This window comes from Pristis pectinata, chromosome 31, assembly GCF_009764475.1.
Source record: "Pristis pectinata isolate sPriPec2 chromosome 31, sPriPec2.1.pri, whole genome shotgun sequence".
Lineage (NCBI taxonomy): Eukaryota > Metazoa > Chordata > Chondrichthyes > Rhinopristiformes > Pristidae > Pristis > Pristis pectinata.
In genome coordinates, this window is record NC_067435.1 from 12,189,151 (window position 1) to 12,215,115 (window position 25,965).

General features: G+C 46.6%; 1 protein-coding gene across 1 annotated transcript in view; it reads right to left on the reverse strand.

Annotated features, from left to right (window-relative positions):
* Positions 1-1,550: 1,550 nt before the first annotated feature.
* The window catches only part of ppan (peter pan homolog), a 55,069-nt gene continuing 30,654 nt past the window's right edge, over positions 1,551-25,965 (reverse strand). The window contains exons 13-14 of the mRNA XM_052041842.1: positions 8,375-8,539; positions 1,551-6,498 (exon numbers count right to left, since the gene is read on the reverse strand). Of these exons, the coding sequence (XP_051897802.1) occupies positions 5,472-6,498; positions 8,375-8,539 (1,192 nt within the window). The 3' untranslated portion in view covers positions 1,551-5,471. The remainder of the gene's footprint in view (positions 6,499-8,374; positions 8,540-25,965) is intronic.

Sequence of the window (25,965 nt, forward strand, 5' to 3'; positions counted from 1 at the left end):
ACAAGTTGGGAAATGAGGGCCGGGCTTACTTCTAAGACATCGGACAGTCAGTGCCAGAGACTGGAAGCACAGAGGAAGAAATGTTGGTGATGTTGAGCTGCTGCCTCATGGTCCCAGCGATTCAGGTTTGATCCTGACCTCTGGTGCTCTCTGCGTGGAGTTTGCGTGTTCTAACTGTGACTGCGTGGGTCTCCCCGGGTGCTCCGACTCCCTCTCGCATCCCAAAGACGAGCTGGGTGGGTTAATTGGCCGCTGTAAATTGCCCCTCTGTGTAGATAAGTGGCAGAGAATTAGGCGATGGGCATGTGAGACAGAATAAGTTGCAGGGCTATTGGAATGAGGAGGGGGGAATGGCACTGATGGGATTGCTCTGATGGGAGCTGGTGTGGAACCAATGGGCTGAATGACCTCCTTCTGTATCACAGTAAATAAGATAAATCAAAAAATAATCAGCTGATGAGGCTGAGACTTGCAAAAGGCAGAGGAGGGGATCGAACATTACAGCACAGTACAGGCCCTTCGGCCCACAATGTTGTGCTGACATTTTATCCTGCTCTATCTAACCCTTCCCTCCCACATAGCCCTCCATTTCGCTATCATTCATGTGTCTATCTAAGATTCTCTTAAATGTCCCTAATGTATCCGCCCCCACAACCTCTACCGGCGGTGCATTCCACGCACCCACCACTCTCTGTGTAAAAAACTTACCCCTGATCTGGGGTTCTTGACATGTGAATTTGTTGAACTTCACTCCAACACTCCGATGTTGTGGAGGGAAGAACCAAGATGTTGCAGTCGTTACGTACCAGCAACAAAAGAAACACACCGAGTCATGTATAAGTGTTAGAAACTACTTCTGATATTAAGAAAAATAAAAGTAATAATGTTAGAATGTTAGCAGTAAAAATGTTAGATATCAAACGTTAACCCCAAAAACTAAACCCGAGGTGTGTGTGTGGCAAATTCCCAAACTCCAAGTCCAGGAATGGTTCTCAAAGTTCAGTTCAGCAAGCCATAAGGTGAAACGTGAGCAAAGGCTTCTGCAAAACCACCGTTGACTGTAGAGAAGATGTAGAGAGAAAATAGAGAGTAATCACCAAATCCAAATGTTCCACGATGGAACCCATATGACACCTCAGTGTCTGCTCAGCAGTGACCACTCCACTGCTTTGTTCCAAAGTATCTGCCACCCCGAAAAGCATTCGAATCGTTGCCGTCCACACAAATACCTGTTTCCTTCTACAGGTTAACGACAAAGTGAACTCCACTGGGATCATTCCAAAAATCCATACGTGGATTGTAGTGACAGACACAGTTATTGTTTATCATCCATCGATACAGAGACCAGCAGGCAGGGTGTCTCTCTCCCTCTCTCTCTCTTTTCTCTGATTCTGACTCTCCGAACAAACGTCAGCACATTGTTATTTTGTTGCCGTGGTGACGCCACACACACACACACACACACACACACACACACAATACTGTACTATGTCTTAAAGGGACATTCACCAATAGTAACTTAATCCGTAACACAGTAATTGTCCAAGAGATTCGGGAGCAAAATACTTTATTTAAAATTGAGAAAATTAAAAAGCACAATTTTCAATCATGATTTGGTGAAGTCACTCAGCTGTGGAGTGGGTAGTGTGACATTCCCTCTGACCACCACCCAGTGTGCACGGTACTCTGAGGAAGGGGCTACGTCGAGCAGAGGTCCCTACCCTGTGCCTGGATCCCATTACAGAGAAAGAACTGGGATGGAGGTGCCTCCTGCTCATCAGACCCATTCCATCAGAGACTTGAAATGTTAGTGCCAATCCCACTGGTTCAGTCCAGCCAGAAACGTAACCCTGAATGAACCCCGTCAACGTACGTCAGTAACAGGTGGACAACAGATGCCCCACATCCTCCCACCCCTGACCTTCCCTTCCCTGTCACCAAAACCAACCAGTCCCTGTCAGCCTAGGGATCCCAGAGGCCTGTCCAGCCCTGTGCTGACTCTTTGATCTTCGCTCATGTGGCTGGTCGACCATGAGGCCAATGGAAGAATTATCCGTCGTATGAGGGATTGCAAATTCCAGGAAGTCTGTGCTCCTGGGATGGAACTACGGGTTGGAATTTCTCTCTGCCCTCTCAGGACAAACCCACTGAACCATTGTTGTTGGGCCGTATCTAGTCACTGCTGAGCAAATGTTATCTCCACTGATGATGTCAGTAGCTCAGCCGTTTCTTCAATGTAAATGTGTCCCCAGTTTTTTTGGGTGGGAGATATTGTAATGAAGGCCCACTGATGATGTGAATGTGTGCCGGCAATCAGTACTTGTGTGGCCAGAGCTATGTCAGAATCCTCATACAGAGTCATACAATGCAGTAACAGGCCATTTGGCCCATCGTGTCCATGCCCATCCACACTAATCCAACTTGCCTGCATTAGGACCAGATCCTTCTATGCCTTGCCTATTTAAATGTCTGCCTCTTAAATGCAGTGATTGTATCTGAACATTCTGACAGCGAGTTCCTGATGTCAACCACCCTCTGCACAAACAACTCAGATCCCCTTTAAAACTCTTTCCTCTCACCTTAAACCCACGTCTTCTTGCTTTTGATACCCCGACCATGGGGAAAAGATTTTGACTACTTGCCCTATCCATCCCACTTATAATATTACCCATCTCTTTTGGGTCACCCCTCAGCCTCCTTCGAAAACAACCCAGCCTGTCCAATCTCTCCCTGAACTAAAGTCCTCCAATCCAGGCAACATCCTGGTGAATTTCCTGTATTTAAAAATCCAGAGATATGTTTTCAAATCTCACTGAAACTTTCAAATATAATTAAAGCACAACTATATTGGGCAAAGTAAAATTGGTGTCAATAAAAGTGAAGGTGCATCTGCCTGACCGTGTAGTATCCGGGCTGGTACACGAATAACCCGGTACACTAATGACCCAGTACACGAATGAGGCTTATTGGTGACTCTAGGACCAATGTGTGCCCTTAAAATGCTTGCTGAAGTGGCCTAGCAAAATATTTGAAAGGGCAACTAGGAACGGGAAGGCTGTAACCAGCAAGGTTTGACAGGGTTCGGAGCTCAGTCCGTTGTTTTTTGTGGTACATGCAAATAATTCAGACTTGCATGATAAAGAAGTTTGCAGTTGATGCAAAAATTGAGCGTGGAGGCGGTGAGGAGGAAAGATGCAGTCAACAGGAAGATGGAGATGGACTGGGAATAGGGAATTTAATCCAGACAAGCGTGAGGTCATACTTCTGGGAAGTTACAACAGGGCTCGGGGAATACACAATAAATGACAGGATATTGAGAGGTGTGGAGGGATGGAGGGACCTTGGAGCATTTGTTCAGAGATCCTTCAGTTAGCAGAATAGACTGATAAGGTGGTGTAAAAGGCATGTGAGATGAGGTGCAGAATATAAGAGCCGGGAGGTTAAACCGGGACAGGAAGCAACACTAGTTGGGCCACACCCAGAGTTGTCCACACAGTCCTGGTCAAAGTTGTGACTGCACTGGAGAGAGTGAAGAGTAAAGTTGTGACCTTGCTCCTTATTGCACTGCACTTTCTCTGTAGCTGTGACACTTTACTCTGTACTGTTTTCACCTGTACTACATCAATGCACTCTGTACTAACTCAATGTAACTGCACTGTGTAATGAATTGACCTGTATGATCGGTATGCAAGACAAGTTTTTCACTGCACCTCGGTACAAGTGACAATAATAAACCAATACCAATACAGTACTTGGGTATATATAGAGAACATAGAACAGCACAGCACAGGCCCTTCGGCCCACCATGTCTGTGCCGCCCATGATGCCAATCTATACTAATCCCACGCGGTCTGTATCCCTCCATTCCCTGCCTGTTCATGTGTCTGTCTAAATGCCTCTTAACCGTTACCTTTGTACCTGCTTCTACCACTTCCGCCCACAACCTGTTCCAGCCACCGACCACTCACTGCCTGGTAAATCTCCTTTAAACCTTCCCCTTCTCACCTCAAACCTTTACCCTCCAGTCATAACGAGTCATACAGCACGGAAACAGGCCCTTCGGCCCAATTTCTCCATGCTGACCAAGATGTCTATCAGGGCTGGTCCCACTTAGCTGCGTTTGGCCCATATCCCTCTAAACCTCTCCTATCCATGTCCCTATTCAAATGTCTTTTAAACGTTATAGTTGTACCCACCTCTGCAGCTTCCTCTGGCAGCTCATTCCACGTACCCACCAACCTCTGCCTTCCTTTAAATCTTTCCCCTCTCACCTTCAACCTCTGACCTCCAGTTTTAGACTCCCCCACCCTGGGAAAAAGACTGTGACCTTATCTATGACCCTCAGAGTTTTAGAAACCACTGTAAGGTCACCCCTCAGCCTCCTTCACTCCAGGGAAAACAGTCCCAGCCTATCCAGCCTCTCCTTATAACTCAAGCCCTCCAGTCCCGGCAACATCCTCGTGAACCTTTTCTGCACCCTCTCAAGCTTAATCACATCCTTCCTGTAGTGTGGTGACCAGAACTGCACACAGTGCTCCAACTGTGGTCTAAGCAACAGTCTGACATTTCCACCCTGGGAAAAAGACTCGAGCTAACTTCCCTAACCATACCTCACATCATTTTACAAAACACAGATATACTTTGATTTCACTTTTTTTCCTTGTTACACTGTAGTTTAATAAGTTTTCCAGTGTACCCAGACTGTTTAAAGGGGATGGGAAATACACAAACACTCCAGACCCTGGATCCAGCCGCAAACCCATCAACGTTCCTGACCCCTGTGTTCCGGCTGCACTAGACTCTGGACCCTTGACTTACACTCTGGACTAATGAGCGAGCCAGGTGCCAGACCACCAGGGTTTCCCAATGATCGGATGCTGGATTATCTGAGTTTTACTTCTCGTCTTTGATAGTTCAGGATGTGGTTGAGAATTTCCAACTGGCCTTCTCTCCCACACACTCCGTATCCAGGGATATCCCTCTGACCCCCCTTCCCCCTCCTCCTCCGCCTGCAGATGTTACAGGGTGGTTACAGCACAGAAGAAGCCCATTCGGCCCATCACATCCATCCCAGCTCCACCTAAGGGCAACCCAGCCGGTCACACTTGCCCGCCCTCTCCCCACAGTCAGAGCTGTGCTCGAAGAAGTGTCCCCTGCAGGACCACGGACCCAGTGCTGGGGGTGGGACAGGTCTGGGGCCACCAGAGATGGCAGATTTCGGAACCTGAAACCAGGAACTCAGCGGGCCAAGCAAAGGCAAAGGGATGGTCGACGAGTCCGGTTGAGACCCCGCACCAGGACTGAGGGTGTCGGCAGGTTCGGCTGGGAGGTTCCTTCCCGACCAGTGAGCCAAGCAGCCCCCTTCTGACCATGGATTTTGTCCAATGAAAGACCAGCAATACAGAAGGAACGAGAGTGCAGCAGTCTCTGGCACTTGATGGTGTTGGTTTGGGGGGTGGCGTGGGGTGGGGTTAATGTTCCTGCGTGCTAACACTCTGTCTCCCACAGCCCAGGAACATCTCCTTCAGGTTGTCCAGCTGGGTGGCGTACAGCAGCGGGTGGATGCAGGTGTTGAGGGAGACCAGGCCCTTGCTCAGCTGGTAGGCTGTGTATATGGGGCTGGGCTTCCCCTTGTCCAGTCTGTACAGCCGACGGTAAAGGTTGATGTTCCGCAAGACCGTGTAGGGGATGAAGCTCACGGCGTACAGCACGATGACAGTGCACACCAGCAGACCCACCCTCCTGCACTCCGACTTGCTGACGCTCTGACTGCAGAGCACCTCCTTGAAAATGGAGAGGTAGGAGACGAAGGTCAGGAGGAAGGGGATGGCGCAGCCCACCACCGCCAGGAACAGGCTGTAGGTGAAGTACCTCGGCAACGCCTCGTCGCTGGCGGAGCCCAGACACTCGGTCTTGTTCTCCTTCACCATCACCTCCGAGAACACAAAGGTCGGTGAGGTGATGGCGCCAGCGAGGAGCCAGACCACCAGGCTCCCGATCTTGGCGTGCTTTAGCTTCAGGTGGCTGTGGGCAAACATGGGGTGCACAATGCCCACGTAGCGATTGAGGCTGATGCACGTGATGAACAGGGCGCTCCCATACAGGTTACAGGTGAAGAGGAAGCGCTCGACTTTGCACAGGGCCACGCCGAACACCCAGTGCTTGCCAATGGAGTAGTACACGACCAGCAGGGGCAGGGTGATGACATACAGCAAGTCGTTGACAGCCAGGCTGAAGGCATAGACAATGCCTGAATGCCAGGTCCTCCTTTGCCTCAGGAACAGGCAGATTGCGAGAGTGTTCCCGATAAAGGCCACGACAAACTCCACCCCAAAGAACGGCGGCAAGAGTGACCTCTGGATGTCAGCGTATTTGTGGGCCGAAGGGCTTGAATTGTGCTGTAGGTTTTCTATGTATGAAGCATTGAAGCTGTTCTTTTGTCCTTCCATGGATCGGCTGTTTTCTTCTCTCTCTCCCTCTCTCCCTCGATCCAGGGTCCTCTTTTACTTGCGCGAACTTGCAGATACCAAGCTTTAATCTCCCCTTTGAAGCAACATGAGGGCTCAGAGAGATCCTGGAAGATAAACAGGAAATGAGCTGGTTCCAACAGGTAAGTACAGTTTGCCCTGAGCTTTTTCAGTGATGTTTATCCGGTGAACAAGTACCCACAAGTTCAGCATTTTGAGGGGGAGGTGGCCTTCAGATCCTCCCTCTATCATCTAAACAAATATTGTATCTGCCACATATCCCTTCTACAAACAAACAGTCCCAAACTGAGTTTGCTTATAAATGGACTTTGAATAGAAAGCATTCCTTGTGGGGCCAAGGCATTGTGTAATTGCAGCTTCCGGTTGTGGAGGGAATGTTTGTTTCCCTTCCATTATTGTATTGTCCGTGTCTCCTTCAAATTACTAAGAAGAAAATATTCTGTGACATTGGCCCATTGGGTCGGTGCTGGTTCCCAGGGAAGCAACCCCATCAGTCCCACTCCCCTTCCTGTTATTTCTATGTACCCTGTAACTTATTCTCTCTCACACAAGCCCATCAACTCCCCTTTGATTCTTTTTGCCATTAATCTACACTCAAGGTAATTTACAGTAGCCAATTAATTTATCAGCAGGTCTTTGGGATGTGGGAGGAAACTGGAGCACCCGGGAGAAACGTGTGTGGCTATGGAGAGAATATGTCCCTCTGCACAGACAGCACCCGAGGTCAGGATCGAACCTGGGTCTCTGGAGCCACAAGGCCGTAAGATACTGGAGCAGATTTTTTTTCTTCTCAATCCCATTCTCCTGCCTTCTCCCCGTAACCCTTAATCCCCTCACCAATCAAGAACCTATCAATCTCTGCCTTAAATACACCCAATGACTTGGCCTCCACAGCCCTCTGTGTGGCAACAAATTCCACACATCCACGACCCTCTGGCTGGAGAAACTCCTCCTCGTCTCAGTTGTAAAGGGACGTCCTTTTATTCTGAGGCAGACTCTGCTACTAATGGAAGCATTCTCTCCACATCCACTCTATCCAGGCCTCCCCGCTCATCCTTCTGAACTCCAGCGAGTACAGGCCCAGAGACATCAAATACTCCTCATGTGTTAACCCTTTCATTCCCGGGATCGTTCTTGTGAACCTCCTCTGGACCTTCTCCAGGGCCAGTACGTCCTTCCTTAGATATAAGGCCCAAAACTGCACACAACATTCCAAATGTGGTCTGAACAACACCTTATAAAGCCTCAACAGTACATCCTTGCTTCTATATTCTAGTCCCCTCGAAATGAATGCTAACATTGCATTTGCCTTGAAGAAGAAAAACACGATGATGCTGGAGGAACTCAGCAGGTCAGGCAGCATCCATGGAGAAAAGCAGGCAGTCAATGTTTCGGGTCAGGACCCTTCTCCATGGATGCTGCCTGGCCTGCTGAGTTCCTCCAGCATCATTGTGTTTTTCATCTGGATTCCAGCATCTGCAGTCCTTTGTTTCTCTCTCATTGCATTTGCCTTCCTTACTACTGACTCAACCTGCAAATTAACCATTAGGGGATCCTGAACTCAGACTCCCAGTCCCTTTGCACCTACGATTTCTGAATTCCCTCGCCATTTAGAAAATAGTCTACACCTTTATTTTTACAACCAGAGTACACACTTCCCTACCCTGTATTCCATCTGCCACTTCTTTGCCCACTCTCCAAGTCCTTCTGCAGACTCCCTGCCTCCGCAAAACTGCCTGTTCTTCCACCTCTGTTTGTATCGTCTGCTAACTTGGCCGCAATGCCATCAGTTCCTTCACCTGAATCACTAACGTGAAAAGTTGTGGTCCCAACACTGACCGCTTGTGGAACTCCACTCAGTGATAATTGCAAAGCCACAGTGCTACCCGAGGACACATCGTTCACTGTACTGAGCAATTGGGAGGATCAGTGAAGCAACATCAGTGTCCTCTCCCAGGTCAACATCCCCAGCACCGAGGCCCCAGTTACACCCTGGGAAGATCACGTTGTCGTCACACCACACTCCAAGAAGAGACATTCTCCTCTGGGTTCTGTCACAGGAAGAGATACCGGGGGAAAGGTCCAAGGATTTGCTCTTTGGGGAAAAATAAATGCAACACTCCCACTAACTCTTGGGAATCCCTGGACCATGAACAGTCAAAGTAGAGACGGGGCACTGGGGATGTATTGAAAGTGCTCGAGTCCATGCATCAGAAGCCCTGTGTCAGCAGTGGAAGGAGTGGACCACGTCACAAACTACCCAAACATCTGCTCTGTCTGCGCTCTCCTGTCCCAGCTGTGGAAGAGTCCGCATTGGCCTCATCAGTAGCCCCAGATCTATAGAACTGGAGTAAAAGCAAGTCATTCTCAATTCACAGGATCTGCCAAAGAAGAACTGAGCAACATTGTGAAGTAATTGCCAGATTATACTGTATTACACTTCTCGCTGCCTCAGTAAAGCAGCCAGCATAATCAAAGACCCCACCCACCCGGACATTCTCTCTTCTCCCCCCTCCCATCGGGCAGAAGATACAAAGCCTGAAAGCACGTACCACCAGGCTCAAGGACAGCTTCTATCCTGCTGTTGTAAAACTATTGAACAACCCTCTTGACCTCACAATCTACCTTGTCATTGCCCTGGCACCTTATTGTCTGCCTGCACTGCATTTTCTCTGTAACTGTAACACTTTATTCTGCATTCTGTTATTGCTTTTCCCTTGATGTACTGATATAATGAATGATCTGTCTGGATGGCGTGCAAAACAAAGATTTTCACTGTGCTTCGGTGCATGTGACAATAATAAGACAAATTTACCAATTTATTAAAACATGTGAATTCTGGCAATGCAGTATGAATACAGATGGCTAAAGAAGGATTTGCAGGGTCACAGTCTCAAAGTAAGAGGTTCACCATTCAGGACTGAGCTGAGAAGAAATTTCTTCAGTCAAGGGCAGTGAATCTTTGGAATTCTCTACCAAAGAGAGCTGTGGGAGGTTCAGTCCCTGAGTAGATTGAAGACAGAGATTGATAGAATTTTGGATATTATTTGGATATGGGGTCAATGCAGGAAAGTGGGGCTGGAATAACAGATCAGTTATGATCCTATTGATTGATAGGGCAATCATGAGGGGCTGAATGGCCTATTCCTGCCTCTATTTCTCACATTTTTATTTCTTTAGCCTTTCACGCTCTGTTCTGAGTTTTCCAGAGTGCTTGAGAGCCATTGCTGCTGCTTTGCATGGTGTGATGTAGGAAATGTGTGAGATTGTTTAACCCACAAACATTAACATTAGCTTCACAACAACCACACCTCCCAAAGGCCACAGAACACCCAGGCCATAATTTCTGACCTCACTTCCTACCAGAGAACTTCCGCCCACAGCCTCAAACTCCCAGCAACACCACAGTCTGCTTCCAGCTCCTCCCTAAGATCCACAAACAGGACTGTCCCAGCACAGCCCTGGTTTCAGCCTCCTCTTGTCTTCAGATCATTTCCACACCAATGATGACCAAGTAACATAATATAGGACCCCTCCCACCCCACCATTCTGTCTTCTGCCCCCTCCCATTGGGCAAGCTTGAGATTGTCTCCTGGGCTGCACTTTCTCTGTAACTGTAATACTATATTCCGCATTTTGCTTGTTTTCCTTTTGTACTACCTCGATGTACTTATGTATGGAATGACCTGTCTGGATACCATTCAAACAAAAGCTTTTCACTGTATCTCGGTACATGTGACAGTAATATTAAACCAAACTATTTTACTAATGTCCTTCATGGGAAGAACTCTGTTGTCCTTACCTCATCTGGCTTCAAACCTGCAACAATATGGTTGACTGAAGTGGTCCAACTTGGCACTCAGTTTGAGGGAAATTAAGGGTGGACAATACATGCTGGCCTTGCCAGGTCGCACAGAATGAAACAAAAACTGGCAGTGAATAGACAACACTTAGCAAATTACTGTAGATGCTGGAAAACTGGCTTCTAGTCTTTCTGACCGGCAGACCTCAGTCAGTTAGAATTGGTCATAAGATTTCATTCTGACCCTTAATATCCCCAGAGTTGTGTGCTCAGTCCCCTGCTCTGCTCCTATATACACATTACTCTTTGGCCAGACACAGAGCCAACTTGATCTTTAAGTTTGCCGATGATACCACTGTTATAGGCCAGATCATCAACAATGAGACGGAGTACAGGAAAGAGAACACAAACCTTGTGTCATGGTGTCAGAACAACAACCTAACCCTTGGTGTCAGCAAGACAAAAGAGTTGGTTGTTGACCCAAGGAAGCAGGGGTGTGAGCACGACCCTGTCCTCATCGATGGAGCTGCTGTAGAGATGGTCGACAGCTTCAAGTTCCTATATCACCAGCAACCTCTTCTGGTCCCTCCACACTGATGCGCTGGTCAAGAAAGCACATCAACATATGTACTTTCTTAGACCTCTGAGAAGATTTGGCATGTCCATGAAGATTTTCTCAAACTTCTACAGATGTGCTATGGAAAGTACCCTGAAGGGTTGCAACTGCCCTGCTCTGGACTAACGGAACCTGCAGAGGGTGGCAAACACTGCCCAGTCCATCACAAGCTCGTCACTTCCCATCCAGCCCATCTTCATGGTGCTTGCCTCAGGAAGGCTAACAGTATCGTCAAGGATGCCTGCCACCCTGGCCATTCCCTTTTCCCTACCTTCCAGGAGAAGATACAGGAGCTTGAAAGCCCAGACATCCAGACTCACGAACAGGTTCTTCCCCACTGCTATCGGATCTGAACCAGTCACCTCCTTCACATCCCCTTCCCGGTGGTGCTGCCATGTTCTCGTATCCTTAATTCTACCTCTTCCGTTATTGTCACTTTAGCATTTCTTGATGCGCTGCTTCAGATTGTGCGACAATCTTTGCACCGTTCTGTTGTTCTGTGCCCATCACTGTACTTATTATTATGTGTGCACTGTTTATTCTGTGAGCTTCACACAAGCAAGGAATTTCACTGCACCCTGGTGTGTATGACAATAAACTAATGTGAATCTGAATCTGTAAATGCTCAGCAATTCAGGAAGCACCTGTAGAGAGAGATACAGAGTTTTTGAAGAACTTTAACTCTGCTTCTGTCCCCACAACATCTGCCGGATGGGTTTGGCCTTCCTGTTTTTCTGCTGTTCTCCTGTTCTACAACATCTATATTTTCCACCCTGGGTTTAAATGGAGGTTCAGTGAACCCCATGCTCAAAGTGTGACGGTGAACAGCAGGGTGCAGAAACTCAGGATGTTGCTTCTGTACAACTACGTGGCTCTTTTGGTTCTTTCAGAAGAGACTTGCGTTGTTATGGGGTTTTTTAACATCCCTTTCAGGATATCCCAAAGCACTTCACCATTAATTCAGGACTGTTGAAATGGTATGAAGGAAGCACAGCAGTCAAGTTGTACACAGCAAGATCCCACAAATAGCACTGATGTAAAGTTCAAATAATCTGTTAATAAACCTGGCTGAAAGGGTAAACGTTGGTCAGGGCAACATGAATTCCCCCGGGTCTTCCTCAGTGTAATTCTCCTGCATTCAGCATGGAGTGCAGACTTGGTTTAACATGTCACATGGAAGGTAGCATCCAGACTGCAGCTGGACTGCATCAGCTGCACTGGCCTGGAACATGTGCTTGAGTTTTGGGAGTGCAGTTACTGACTGAAGTCAACTAACATGGAAGGGAGTAATTTAGTCCAGATGAATCATGGCTTAATTTGTTGGGGATTTTAACAGCAGGAAGGAAAGAACTACTTTTACCTCAGGGAGAAAACAAATTAATTCGATTTTCAACTGATCCTGCAAACAATAAAAATCTCACCCAATAAAGAAAGAAGGAAAACACTTAGGCTTTCCACGTTCTCACTGTTCTCCCGAGATAGGTTTCTCCAGAAACCCTTAGTGGGTTTATTATACAATCACTGACAACAAGGAAGTGCAAACACAAGTTGAAGCAAGTTTTGAATAATTTCCTTCATACTCACCTGCCTGCTTGCAAAAATCACAGAAGCCAAAACTCTCAGCGTGTTTTGGAAGCACTACGTTGTTCAAGTACTCCATTGAACCTTTGTGCCAAGTGAGCTTGGACCTTGTTGTGGTAAAATGCAATCGACACAGGACTCCGGTCTACATCAGAACATGGGGTGGAGCTGTAAACACTTGCTGGGGAGACCTCAGCTCTAAGGGCTGTTTCCTGTGATTGCACTTTGAATATTGATTTGCAGTTCTCCCGCATGTCTATATACATTAGAAAGAAATAAATCAGGGAAGAGGGCAGGCAGCCTCTTGAGTTGCTCCACTGTTAAATGATCAGGGCAGTTCCTGCAGCTAAATCCTGCCCTCCCCCCCATCCTAACCCCTGAATGGCCAACAATCCTTTCATTTCAACCCAGTTTATAATCTATGCTGTGCGACAGCAGCCCTCTGAGGGGGGAGTTCCAAAGATTCACGGTCCTCTGAATGATTACTCACCACAGTTCCAAATGCTTGACCACTTGTCCTGAGTCCTTATCCCTAATTCTAGACTCTCGAGGCAGTTGCTCTGCCTAATGCTTCTCTTTTGTTTCATTGAATTTCTTTTCCTTCTAAATGCTGATCTCACCGGACAATATTACTCAATCTCACAGCACAGGCCAACTTCCTGTCCCAGGCCACCTACAGACCTGACAGAGCCTGGTGTGTGATCACACCCTGTGCTAAATTAGTGTAGTGAGCTCACAGTTAGTTCCCATTGTTTCCAAGAGTAGAAAAGGCTTCAGTAATTGGGTGTCACAGTGGTACAGCTTCCAGTCACCAGGGTTCAATCCTAACCTTTGGCCTTGCCTGTGTGGAGCTCGCATATTCTCCCTGTAACCATGTGGGTTTCCTCCGGGTGCTCCGGTTTCCTCCCACATCCCAAAGACGTGCAGGTTTGTGTGGTCATAGAGCTACACAGCACAGAAACAGGCCCTTCAGCCCAGCTCATCCATGCCGACCAAGTGAGCTAGTCTCACTTGCCTGCATTTGGTCCTTTTAAATGTTGTAATTGTACCTGCCTCTACAGCTTTCTCTGATAGCTGGTTCCATTATACCCATCACCCTCTGTCTAAAAAACTCATCCCTCAGGTACCCTCAAACCTTAAATCTATGCCCTCTAATTTTAGATGCCTCTATCTTGGGAAAATGACTGTTGATCAATCACCCTATCTATGCCCCTCATGATTTATATACCTCAATTAGGGTCACCCCTCAGTCTCCTACGCTCATGGAAAACAGTCCCAGCCCATCCCAATCAAAGTTTATAAAATTATGAGAGTCATAGATAGGGTCAACAGAAACTTTTTTTCTCAGGTTAGAAATGTTTAATACTTGAGTACATGCCTATAAGGTGAGAGGGGAAAGTTTTAAAAGAGATATGCAAGGGTAAGTTTTTTCCCCCCACAGAGAGTGTGGGCGCCTGGAACAGGCTGCCAGGGGCGCTGATGGAAGCAGATATGATAGTGGTGCTCATGTGAATTTTAGACAGACACATGAATATGCAGGAAATGGAGGGATATGGATCACATGCAGGCAGAAGAGATTTAGTTTAATTTGGCATCATGTTCAGCACAGACATTGTGGGCCGAAGGGCCTGTTCCTGTGCTGTACTGGTCTATGTTCCAGTCTGTCCTTATTAACTGGCCCACTGTAAATTGCCTCTAGGTATAGATGAATGGTTGAAATCTGGGAACTGATGGAAGTGGGAATGTGGGAAGAATGAAATAGAATTAGTGTCAGTTTAGTGTAAATGGGTGGTTGATGGTTGGTGTGGACCCGACGGGATGAAGGACCTGTTTCCGTGCTGTATGACTCCATTTCCTTGTCGATCACTGAGTCAAGGTCAGGCTCAACTATGATATATACGATAACTAGGATATAGTCAAATATCGCTCCAAAATCTAAGATTCAGCACATGACAGCACAAACAAAGACTTGCATTTCTATAGCACCTTCCACTTTCCTTTCAGGACATTCTAAGTTCAAATTCCACTGGCGGGAACTTGAACACAAGATGTAAGTAACAATGAGGGTGTGCTGCACCAATAGAGGTGCCATCGTTTGGAAGGTAAGTTGGGTTGACACCTTGCCTGCTTTCACAAGGGGACATGGAAAACCCTATGGTGCTATTATTAAAAAGGGCAGAGAGTCATGTCTAATACTTAGCCTGCACATAACATGGTCAGGTTGTTATTGTGTTACTGTTTATGGGAGCTTGCTGTGCACTGACTGCCTGCCGCACTTCCATTACTACCACACGGCAACACTTTAAAAATTATTTAATTAGTTGTAAACCACAGAGGGAAGTGAACCACTTCCCTCAAAGGGAAGTGAAAGGTGCTATGGAAATGCAAATCTATCTTTTGGAACCGGTAGATTTTTAGACTTCAGGGCAACCAAGGACCCGGACAGGAAAGTGGGACTGAGGCCGATAATCAGACCCACACTGATTATATTCGGGCACCTGCACTCATTTCTTACATTCACCGAAGCAGCCTGACATCATTTGGTCAGAGATGCACAAGATGTGGCAGTACAGACTAAAGGAAGTCTAAGAATCTACCTACAGGATCTAAGTTTGCAGCTCTCCATAATTTCCATTCTGAAAGAGATTAGGTTTGCAAAAGTTGGCACTGCTGACACTTCCCTTTCAGAGCAACCTCCCGGTCAGCAGCACACACTGCCGCACTCCCAAACAGTGGACAATTCTGGGGGTTGTGCCCAGTCCCCTTCAGGGAGAAGAAATAAGTCTTCTCCATCCAATCAATCACTATGTGTTCTGTAAGAAGTCAAGCAGAAAACCACTAGTAACGTTAGATGGGCTATCTCTCACTTTGACTGTCACCTTTTTCAACGATTGCACATGATGTCTGAGTCAACATCAACTCACTGCAAATCTCACGGTAGATAATGAAGATACAAAGATGGGGCTGAAGTTTCAGCCTTGCACTCTGAGTTAAGAGATTAAAACTAAAGCCATTTCCGTTCAGATCTATTAGGAGACAGTTTCTCACTGTCCTGCCCAATACTGCCTCTACAAAAACGCATCTACAAAGAAACAGGCTGGCTTTCAATATGTAATATGCTCATAACACATGAGATGCTGGAGGAATTTTCCTTAGCTCATGGAACAGACTCGATGGGCTGAATGGCCAACTTCTGCTCCCTCGGTCTTGTGATCTTGTGAACTCAGCAGGTCAGGCAACATCTATGGAGGGGAATGGGACAATCAACGTTTCGAGTCGAGACCCTTCGTCCGTCCAGGCTGTCCATTTCCTCCATAGATGCTGCCTGACCTGCTGAGTTCCTCCAGCATCTTGTGTGCTAAGCCTCCAGATTCCCAGCATCTGCAGTCTCTTGTGTTATACTTATTTAGTACAACACCAAAGCAGGCATTTGGCCCATGTCAGCTCCCAGCAGAGCAATCCCCTCACTCCTATTCCCCCTCTCCTCATTTCCTTGTAGCCCTGTAACTTATTCCTCCTCAGATTGCCCATCAACTGTTTAAAAGGATTCTGTGGTTAAAAGGAACTAAATTAACACAGACTTGCATTTTTATAGCACCTTTCCTATCCCTTTCCAGATATCCCAAATTGTTTTATAGCCTATTAAATTCTTCTGTACTGTGATCAGTGTTGTAATGGAGGAAACACAGCTGCTAATTGGCTCACAACAAGCTCCCATGAACAGCCACAATGACCAGACTGTCTGGTTTTAGTGATGTGAGGAATAACATTGTCCCCAGGACACTGGGAGATTTGCCTTGCTCTTCATTGAAATAGTGCTGTGGGATTCTTTTACACTCATTTCACAGTATTATACAGTATGGAAAAGACCGTTCATTCCATGAGTCTGGCCTGACCATTGATCACCCATTTACACTAATCCTATTCTAATTCCATTTTATTCTCCCCTCATTCTCATCAACCTCCCCACAATCTATCTCTCACCTACACCCTAGGAGCTATTTACAGTGGCCAATTAACCTACCAACTGGGATGTGGGAGCAAATTAGAGAAATCGGGGGAGATCCACATAGTCACAGGGAGGACGTGCAAGCTCCACATGGACAGCACCGGGGGCCAGGATTGAACGAGGGTCTCCGGAGCTGTGAAGGCAGCAGCCTCTAACCACTGTGTCACCATTGAGACAGTAACAAGGGCACAGATTAACTGTCCAGTCCACTGAAGCCACAGCTGACACAAGTTATTTTGCACTGGTTGTTCGGGTGTGGACAATGTAACCAATCCTTGGTTACGCTGAGAATGAGAAGTGACAGGAGGGTTAGGATTCCAATGGGCAAGAGCTTCAGGTTCCCCTCTGTGAAGGAATTTATCAATGAGTTTGGACTCCTCTAGCAACCTGCACAACCTCTAAGGTGCCAACTAGTTGAAAGTTGCAGCAGACTCCTGTTAAACATCAGGAAACAGCATGGAACAGACAGAGGCAATCAACCTCAGAACCAAGGATCATATCAAAGGCCTTCAGCCCTGTTGTCATCTAACTATGAATGTGGTGGACAATGAAACAGATTATGGGAGCAAAGTGTCTCTAAGAACAATCCCAACCCATGATGGGACCCAGCATGTGACAAGGCCAAAGCATTCGCAGGCCATGTTCAGCAAAAGTTCTGGGTGGTGATCCATCCCGACTCCCTCATGAGATCCCCACCGCCTCCTCTCTACGTGGTATCAAGGAATGGCTGAGACCACAGGATTCAGTAAAGGCCAGTTGTAGTACTGAAGCCCTTGTGCTCCAGAACTAGCTGTGTCTAGACAAGCTATTCCAGTACAATTACAACATTGGCATCTACCCGAATATTGCCCAAGGTGTATCCCGTTCACAAAAAGTAGGACATTCCAATCCAACTAATTATCACCCCAATGTCCACTCGCATCATCAAAGTAATGGAAGCAGTTATTGAGCTACTATCAAGCAACATTCACTCACCAACAACCTGCTCACCGATGCCCACTTTGGTTTCACAGGAGCGATCTGCTTCAGACATCATGACAACCCTTGGTCTGATCTGGGACCAAAGAGCTGAATTCCAGGAGTAAGGTGAGAGTGACTGTCCTCGACATCAAGGCACGCTGGTGAAACTGAATGGGCAGGAAAGGAGAACCACTCCGATGGTTGGAGTCATATCTCACACAAAGGCTGTTGGAGGTCAATTATCTCAGCCACAGGACATCCGTACAGGAGTTCTCAGGACAGTGTCTTAGACCCAACCATCTTCTGCTGCCTCATCATTGACCTTTTCTTCCATCAGAACATCAGAAGTGGGACGTTCACCAATGACTGCACAATGTTCAACTCCATTTGCAGCTCCTCAGCAAATGAAGCTGTCCGTGCCTGTGTAACTAATGGGAGGAGATGACTTAGACAATGTTCAGGCATGGCTTGGTAAGTGGCGAGCAACATTTGTGCTATAAAAGTGCCAGACACAGTCCATCTTCAATAGGGGAGAGTCTAACCACCTGCCATTGATATTCACTGGCATTACCATCACGGTGAACCCCACCATCAACATCCTGGAGGTCACAATGACCACAGCTGCTACCAGCCACAAGAATACTGTGGTTATATGAGCAGGTCAGAGGTGGGTAATCCTGTGGCTAGTGACAACTCCTGAGAGAACAAAGCAGCGCACTTCTACATTCTGCTTATCTTGAGGGGTAGCAGGTAATATTTGTGCCTGATAAGGCCAGGCAATGACCATTCATCAACAAGACCACCTCCCCTTCACATTTGATAGCATTGCCACTGTTGAGTTCCACACTATCACTGCCCTGGGGGGCGGGGGGGGGGGGGGGGGAGTCACCACAGACCAGAATCTTAACCAGTCCAACCATGTGGTTCAGCTATAACGAGGGGAGGTTAAATCTGACAGCAATAATGACAGGAGATTCAACAGTTAAGAGGACAGACAAGCATTTCTGTGGCCAATTGAGACTTAAGGATGGTGCCTCCCTGCAGGCAGAATCAAGGGTGTCACTGAAGGGGGAGATTGAACGGCCAGAGGTCATAGTCCAAACCAGTACCAACAGCACTGGCACAAAGGTTTTGCAGACAGAGTTCAAGGAGCTAGGAAAGAGGTTATAAAACACGAGCTTCAAATAGCAACCTGGCACATTACTACAGAGGCCACATGTTTTCAGATACAGGGAGACTGAGCAGAAGAAGGTGTGGCTGGGGTATGCGGAGGGAGGGCTTGAAGTTCCTGAGGAAATAGGATCATTTCTGGGGGAGGTAGTAGGACCTTTACAAGTCAGATGGGTTGCACCTTAACATGAATAGAGAATGGTGGGGGAGGGGATTGCTAATGCTATTGGAGAGGCTTTTCAAACTCATTTGGTGTGTGGGGGGCAGGGGGTGCGGGAGGGAGGTGGGAACCTGAAGATAGAAGGAAGAAAGGTAAGCTGCAAAGAGAAGGGTTCAGGTGAGAAAGGCAAAGAAAAAGGAGAGGGTAATAGTGCACAGCTAAGGTGGGCTCCCAGTTCGTTTGTTATGTCAAAGCTCTGCACTGCAGTTGCTCACGCTACAGCTTTCAGGATTTGTAAAACATAACGAGTAGCGGGAAACCTTCTGAAAGTAAAAACTGAGTATTTCCAGTAAATGAAACCTCTCAAACACGTCTGTTCTCTGCCAACCATAACGCATTCTCTCAGCTTTATCTTGCTAGATTTTGCACACAACCTTTTCACCCAACTTCACATTTGTTTTTCAAATCATTTGTGGGCGTCACCAACAAGGCCAGCATTTAACATCACCCATAATTGGCAAAGAGAAGTCATAATGTCTCACTGCAACCTCTGTGGTATAAAATCTTGTTAGACAAGGTTGTTCCAGGAATTAGCCCTGAGAAAGGGATCATGGGCTAGTTCCAATTTGGGAGGCATGCAAGTTGGAATAGAACCCCACAGCTGTTGCCCTGCTTGTAGAGTTTTGCAGGCTTGAGATCATGTTGAAGTAAGTAACTAACCCATGGTGTGCCAAGTGGTGGAAGGAGTAAAAGTTCAGTTGGTGCAGGTGGTGCTCATGAAGGGAGCTGGATGGTGTGCCGACTGTTGGCGTGTGCTCACCCACAGAATCATAGGATTGTCTCAGGTTACAACAGGACCTAGATTCAACTGGAAAGTGGACAAGTGTGAAATGATACACTTTGGGAAGATAACTAGGCCAGGATATGCACAGTGAATGGCAGGGCCTGGGGAGTGTTGTTGAACAGTGAGACCTTGGTGCACAAGGACAAAGTTGCCTGATAATGGGAGACCCAGGTTAGACTGGTGAAGAAAGTACAGTATATGGTATGTTTGCCTTCATTGGCTGAGGCATTGAGTATAGCAGTTGGGGACATCATGTTGTCCAAATTGTTAGTTAGGCTGAAGCTGGAGTACTGGTGCAGTTCTGGTCACCACACTATAGGAAGGATGTGATTAAGCTAGAGGGTGTGCAGAGAAGATTCACAGGAGTGTTGCCTGGACTGGAAGGGTTGAGTGAGGAGGGAGAGATTGGACAGGCTGGGACTGTTTTTCCCTGGAGCATAGGGGACAGAGAGGTGATCATATAGAGGCTTCTAAAATTCTGAGGGGCATGAATAGATATTCACAGTCTTTTCCCCAGGGTAGGGGGAGTCTAAAACTAGAGGTCAAAGGTTTAAGGAGAGAGGAAGGATTTAAAGGGGATCTGAGGAGAAAGTTTTTCACATGGAGGGTGGCAGTTCTGGAAACAAATTGCCAGAGGTAGTGGTAGAGGCGGGTACAATTACAACGTTTAAGAGGCCTTTGGACAGGTCCGTGGATAGGAAAATTTAGATGGATATGGGCCAAATGCAGGGAAATGGGACTAGCGTAGCATGGATGAGTTGGCCGAAGGGCCTGTTTCCGTGCTGTTTGACTCAATGAATCTATGATTATTGCAGCATGAAAGAAGACCAGTCAACCTGCTGAACTGGTTGCAAGGCAATCCCATCAGTCATTGTTCCCCACCTCTTTGTCCATAATCCTTGTTTTTTCCTCTCTGAAGTGCCCATTCAAGTCCTCTCTGAAAGTGGTTATCGAGTCTACTTCCACCGCCCATCAGGCAGTAAATTCTAGATCACATCTACTCACTCCTCGAGGAACAAAGGCAGAAAAAAGAACTCAGAACATTTAGCAGGTCAGGCAGTATCTGTGGAAAGAGAGTGAATGTTTCAGGCTGAAGACCAAGGTTGTGTGTCAGAACCTCAGTCTTTGACCTGAAACATTCACTCTGTTTTTCTTCCCATAGATACTGCCCGGCCTGCTGAGCTGTTTTCCAGCGTTTTCCATTTTTGTTTCAAGTTGTAGCATAGAGTCATACAGCAAGGAAACAGGCCCTTCGGCCCAACTGGTCCATGCTGACCAGGGTGCCTCCCTGAGCTAGTCCCATTCCCCCACGTTTGGCCCATATCCTTATAAACCTTTCCCATCCATGGACCTGTCCAAATGCCCTTTAAACATTGTTAGTGTACCTGCCTCAACCACTTCCTCTGGCAGTTCATTCCAATATACAGACCACCCTCTAAAAGATGACCCTTCATTCTCCTACACTCCAATGAAAAAAGTCTCAACCTCTCTCCATAACTCAGTCCCAGCAACATCCTCGTAAATTTCCTCTGCACTTTTTCCAGTTTAATTGGCACCTTTCCTTATCGCAAGGTGACCAGAAATGAATACAAGATTCCCAATGCGGCCTCACCGACATCTTGTACACTGCAACATGACATCCCAATTATGTTCTTAATGCCCTGACTGATGAAGGCCAGTGTGCCAAAAGCCTTCTTCACCACCATGTCCACCTGTAACGCCACTTCCAGGGAACCATGTACTTGTACTCCTAGCTCCCTCTATTCTACAACACTCCCCAGGGCATCTGCAGTTTAAATTCCATTTCTGCTCCATGTCACTCTGGCTCTTTGCTTAACCACCTTAAACCTATGTCCTCTGCCCTTCCACCAGTGGAAGTAGATTCCCCTTGTTCACTTTGCCTACATCTTTGAGATTCTGAACTTATCAAATCCTTTGACCTTCAAACTTCAAAGCAAAAATCTCCAGTTTGTCGATGTCAGAGCTCACACCATTCAAACTTTCTACATCTTTTCCCAGCATTTCACATCACTCCAAAAATTCAACAAACCATATAATCATGTGCTATAGACACTCAATCCCCCTTGCTTTTGTATTCTGTGCCTCTGTTTTGGCCTAGAAAACAAATCTTTACTAAACTCTTTGCTCAACCTGGTCCTGCTGCTATCAAAGATTCATACACTAATGTTCCCTGTTCTCTCTGTTCCTGCGACCCTTTAACATTGGTTCTTTCTGAGCAGGCTGATGGAATAGTAATTGACTGGAATGGGTTATTCTTTTGTAAACAGGATGTAACTGCGTTGGTTGGTGTTGGTGCTGTAAGGTTTCATAACAGCCAGAAGCACAGGCAGGGAGTTTTTCGGAGGAGTCAATAACATTGGTTTTTGTAGTGGTGGAAACAATTGAGATAAATCATTCAAATTCATTATTCTCATGGGCATACATACTCAGGGTATGAATGCCATGAACGTTAGCTATTTGCAGCAGCAGCAGCAGAGTGCATGATAAGATGGAGGACAAACACAAGGTAACTTAAACTCAAGTTGACATAAATTATACATAACTTATACATGTACAAAATAAACAAAACAGCACTGAGAGAAAAAATATATAAAGTCCAAGGTGGTGTTAAGATTTCTCAGGTCAGTTCAAGAACCTGATGGCAGTGGGGAAGAAGCTGTTGTTGAACCTTGAGGTGTGGGTCTTCAGGCTCCTATACCTCCTGCCTGATGGCAGCAATGGGAAGAGGGCATGGCCCAGATGGTGGGGGTCCCTGAGGATAGATGTTGCTTTCCCAAGACATTGCCTCTTGCAGATGTTCTCGATGGTGGGGAGAGCTGTACCCGTGATGGAACTGGCTGAATCTATTACTCGCTGTAGCCTCTTGTGTCCCTGTGTTTTGGAGTTTCCATTACCAGGCCAGGATGCAACCACTCAGAATGCTTTCCACTGTACGTCCGTAAAAGTTTGGTCAGAGCCTTCGATGACACGCCAAATTTCCTTAAATTTCTTAGAAATACTGGCACATCCTCTTCACAGTTACTTCTATGTGCTGGGCCCGGATAGATCCTAAATGTTGACACCCAGGAACTTGAAGTGCCCACCCTTTCCACTGAAGACCCTCCCAATGAGGACTGGTGCATGGTCACCTGACTTTCCCTTTCTAATGTCCACAATCATTTCCTTGGTCTGGCTGACATTGAGTGCAAGGACGTTTTTATGACAACACTCAACCCAGCTGACCTACCTCACTCCTGTACGCCACCTCGGCACCATCTGTGATTTTGCCAACAGCAGTGGTGTCATTGGCGAATTTGTAGATGGCACGTGGAGCTATCCTTAACCAAGCCGTAGGTTTACTCAGCACTTCTGGCTAAAAATCTTTCAACACTTCTGTATTGTCTCTTGTACTCATTTGCTGGACTCCACTGTTGAAGAGGCTACACAGCATTCCAGGAGCTCTCTCTCCCATTATGTGATTAATTGTTCACCACCAGTCACATATTAATGTGGCAGGACAACAGAACCTTGCTTTGGAGCAAAAAAAAATCTGCTGGAGGAACTCAGCGGGACAGGTTGATGTTTCAAGTCAATACCCTGTATTAGTCCTGATGGAGGGGACTCGACCAAACGTTGACCATCCTTCTGCCTCCACAGATGCTTCCTTACCCACTGAATTCCACCAGCAGTTTGTTTGTTGCTCCAGGTTCCAGCATCTGCTCTTGTACCTGCAGGACTTCGTTCTGAGCCATTGGTGTGGGTTCGCTTGTCTTAACGGTGCCACCGTTCAACATTCAGGATGCCTGCTTTGCCAGCTGTACTCCTCCTCCTCTGGTGTACCTGGTGCTGCTCCTGGACCATTCACATCAGTCTTTTGTAAACCAGCTTTGGTTAACTGTAATGGCAGCAATGGGAACGGCAGTGATGGATGCATTAGACTAGAAGCCGTACCCTTTTCTAGCAGCTGAGACTATTCCCTAGCAGAGGGGCAGTAGAGCTGCTGTCTCTTAGCTCCAGTGACCCAGGTTCAATCCTGACCTGTGGTGCTGTCTGTGTGGAATTTGCATGGTCTCCCTGTGACTGCATGGGTTTTCCCACAGGTGCTCCGGTTTCCTCCCACATTCCAAAAATGTACAAGTTGGTGTGTCGGTGAGCGGTAGGGTCTGTGAGGTGATGATGGGAATGTGGGGAGAATAGTGTAGGATCAGTGCACATGGATGGCTGATGCAGACATGTGGGTTGAAGGGCTAATTTCGTGCATGGGTCACTTCTGCTGGACTGCTTTGAAATCAGGAGACACTTCACCACTCAAATCACATGGCAATTCTGCCGTCAGTCTGCAACACAGGCCACCCTGGAGCCTGCTCTGCAGCACTAAGCACTCCACCAATAAATCACTAGCTACCATCAGGCAGGCGTAGATGCCTGAAGTCCCACACCGACAGGTTCAAGAACAGCTGCTTCCCTTCAACCAGTCAGTTCTTGAACCAACCTGCACAAGCCTAACTACCTCAGTTATGACCACTTTGCACTAAAATGTAATTCTTTTTTTGTTCTAATTGTGTTCTTTCTTGTAAAAAAAAATTGTATATAATTTGTTTTAGGTTTCTCTTGTGAATGCTCCTTATCTGATGCTATGTGCCTGTAATGCTGCTGCAAGTAAGTTTTTCACTGCACCTGTGCACACATGTACTTGTGCAAATGGCAATAAACTTGACTTTAAATTTGGAATAAAGAGCTGGCATCAGTAATGGTGACTATTGAATCTATTTCATTTCAATGAAAACTTTCTGGTTCACTGATATCCTAGGGTGAAGGAGATCTACTTTTACCCAGCATGTCCTATGTGACTCTAGGTCACTAACATGGTTGGCCCTTTGCCACCTGGACCTCTGAAATAGGAGCGAGGTTAGGCCATTTGGCCCTTCAAGTTTATTCCACCATGGATCATGGCTGATCTTGACACCATTTTCTTGCACTACCCCTTGATCCTATTATCATCCAGAAATCAGTTTCTGTTTTGAATGAACTTAATGATTGAACCTCCACAGGTTCCCCAGGTACAGAATTCCAATAATTCACCATTCGCTGAGAGAAGAATTTCTCTTCATCTTCACTCTACTCGGCTTACTCCTTATTCTGCAACTGTGACCTTTGGATCTAGACTCCTCAGCCAGAGGCAACATCCTCCCTGCATCTTGCCTGTCAAACCCTGCAACAATTTTGAGCTGCAGTGAGATTGCCTCTCACTCTTCTACACGCCAGGGAAGATGGAGCCAGCTGACTCAGTCTCTCATTCAGCAAACTCACCATCCCTGAAACCAGTTCAGGGAATCTTTGTTGCACTTCCTCTCTCAAGTAAGGAGACCAGAATGATACCCAGTACTTCAGGTTGTAAGCTGGAGACAAGGTGTCAAGTATCCTATCAGGCTTTGGCAGGACACTCTGACTGGAAAGAGATGCTGGGAACTGCAGAACAAAGAGCTCATTGAAGGAAGATCAGCAGATCAACGCTTGGTCAGTTTCAATGTGAGGAAATAGCATTATGCTGACAAAGCCCTGTGAACTATGCCATTGTAAATTATTCCACTATGAACCATCCAGAGAGCAGAATAAGTAAACAAAGTTGTTTTGGGACTGTCATTCTGTGGACAAAACACTTGTGAATTGTGAAGCACAGGCACTTTTTACAAGTAAAGAACTCTCTGGCTGATAAGAAAATATGTGCTCTTGTTTACCACATCCTGGAGGTTAACTGTGATGGGTGATCAACATTAGTGGGGCCCAAGTCTAAATTAAGGATGGAAGAGAGGAAATAGATGTGTCTTGTTCAGTCCTTGAATGAATGACAGCTTGAATCAATGCACTCTGTGCTAACCCAATGTAACTGCACTGTGTAATGAATTGACCTGTATGATCGGTACGCAAGACAAGTTTTTCACTGTACCGCAGTACAAGTGACAATAATAAACCAATACCAATACCTTCAGAATCGTGAGCTCCTGGCAAGAAGAAAGAAAGCCTTAAGAAGATTGGAAGAAATACTGTCCAAGGGCTGCCTGAGACATTGGCAGCGACAACCCGGGAACAACCATCGCAAGGAGGGCCCCGAGTTCAGAACTCAGTAGACTTCCTGCTGGACTGAACCTCACCAGTGTTCTCTCACACAGGTAGTACTTAAGTCAAAGCTGTAAGTTTTCTGATTTAATGTAAGAAGTGATAAGTTCGAACAATAAAAGTAAGTGGTATGCATGCATGTGAAGGTAACTTGAGTGGTACTAAAGATTAAATTGTACTAAACCTTGGTTTAGAGTCTTTTGTTTAACACATCGGTT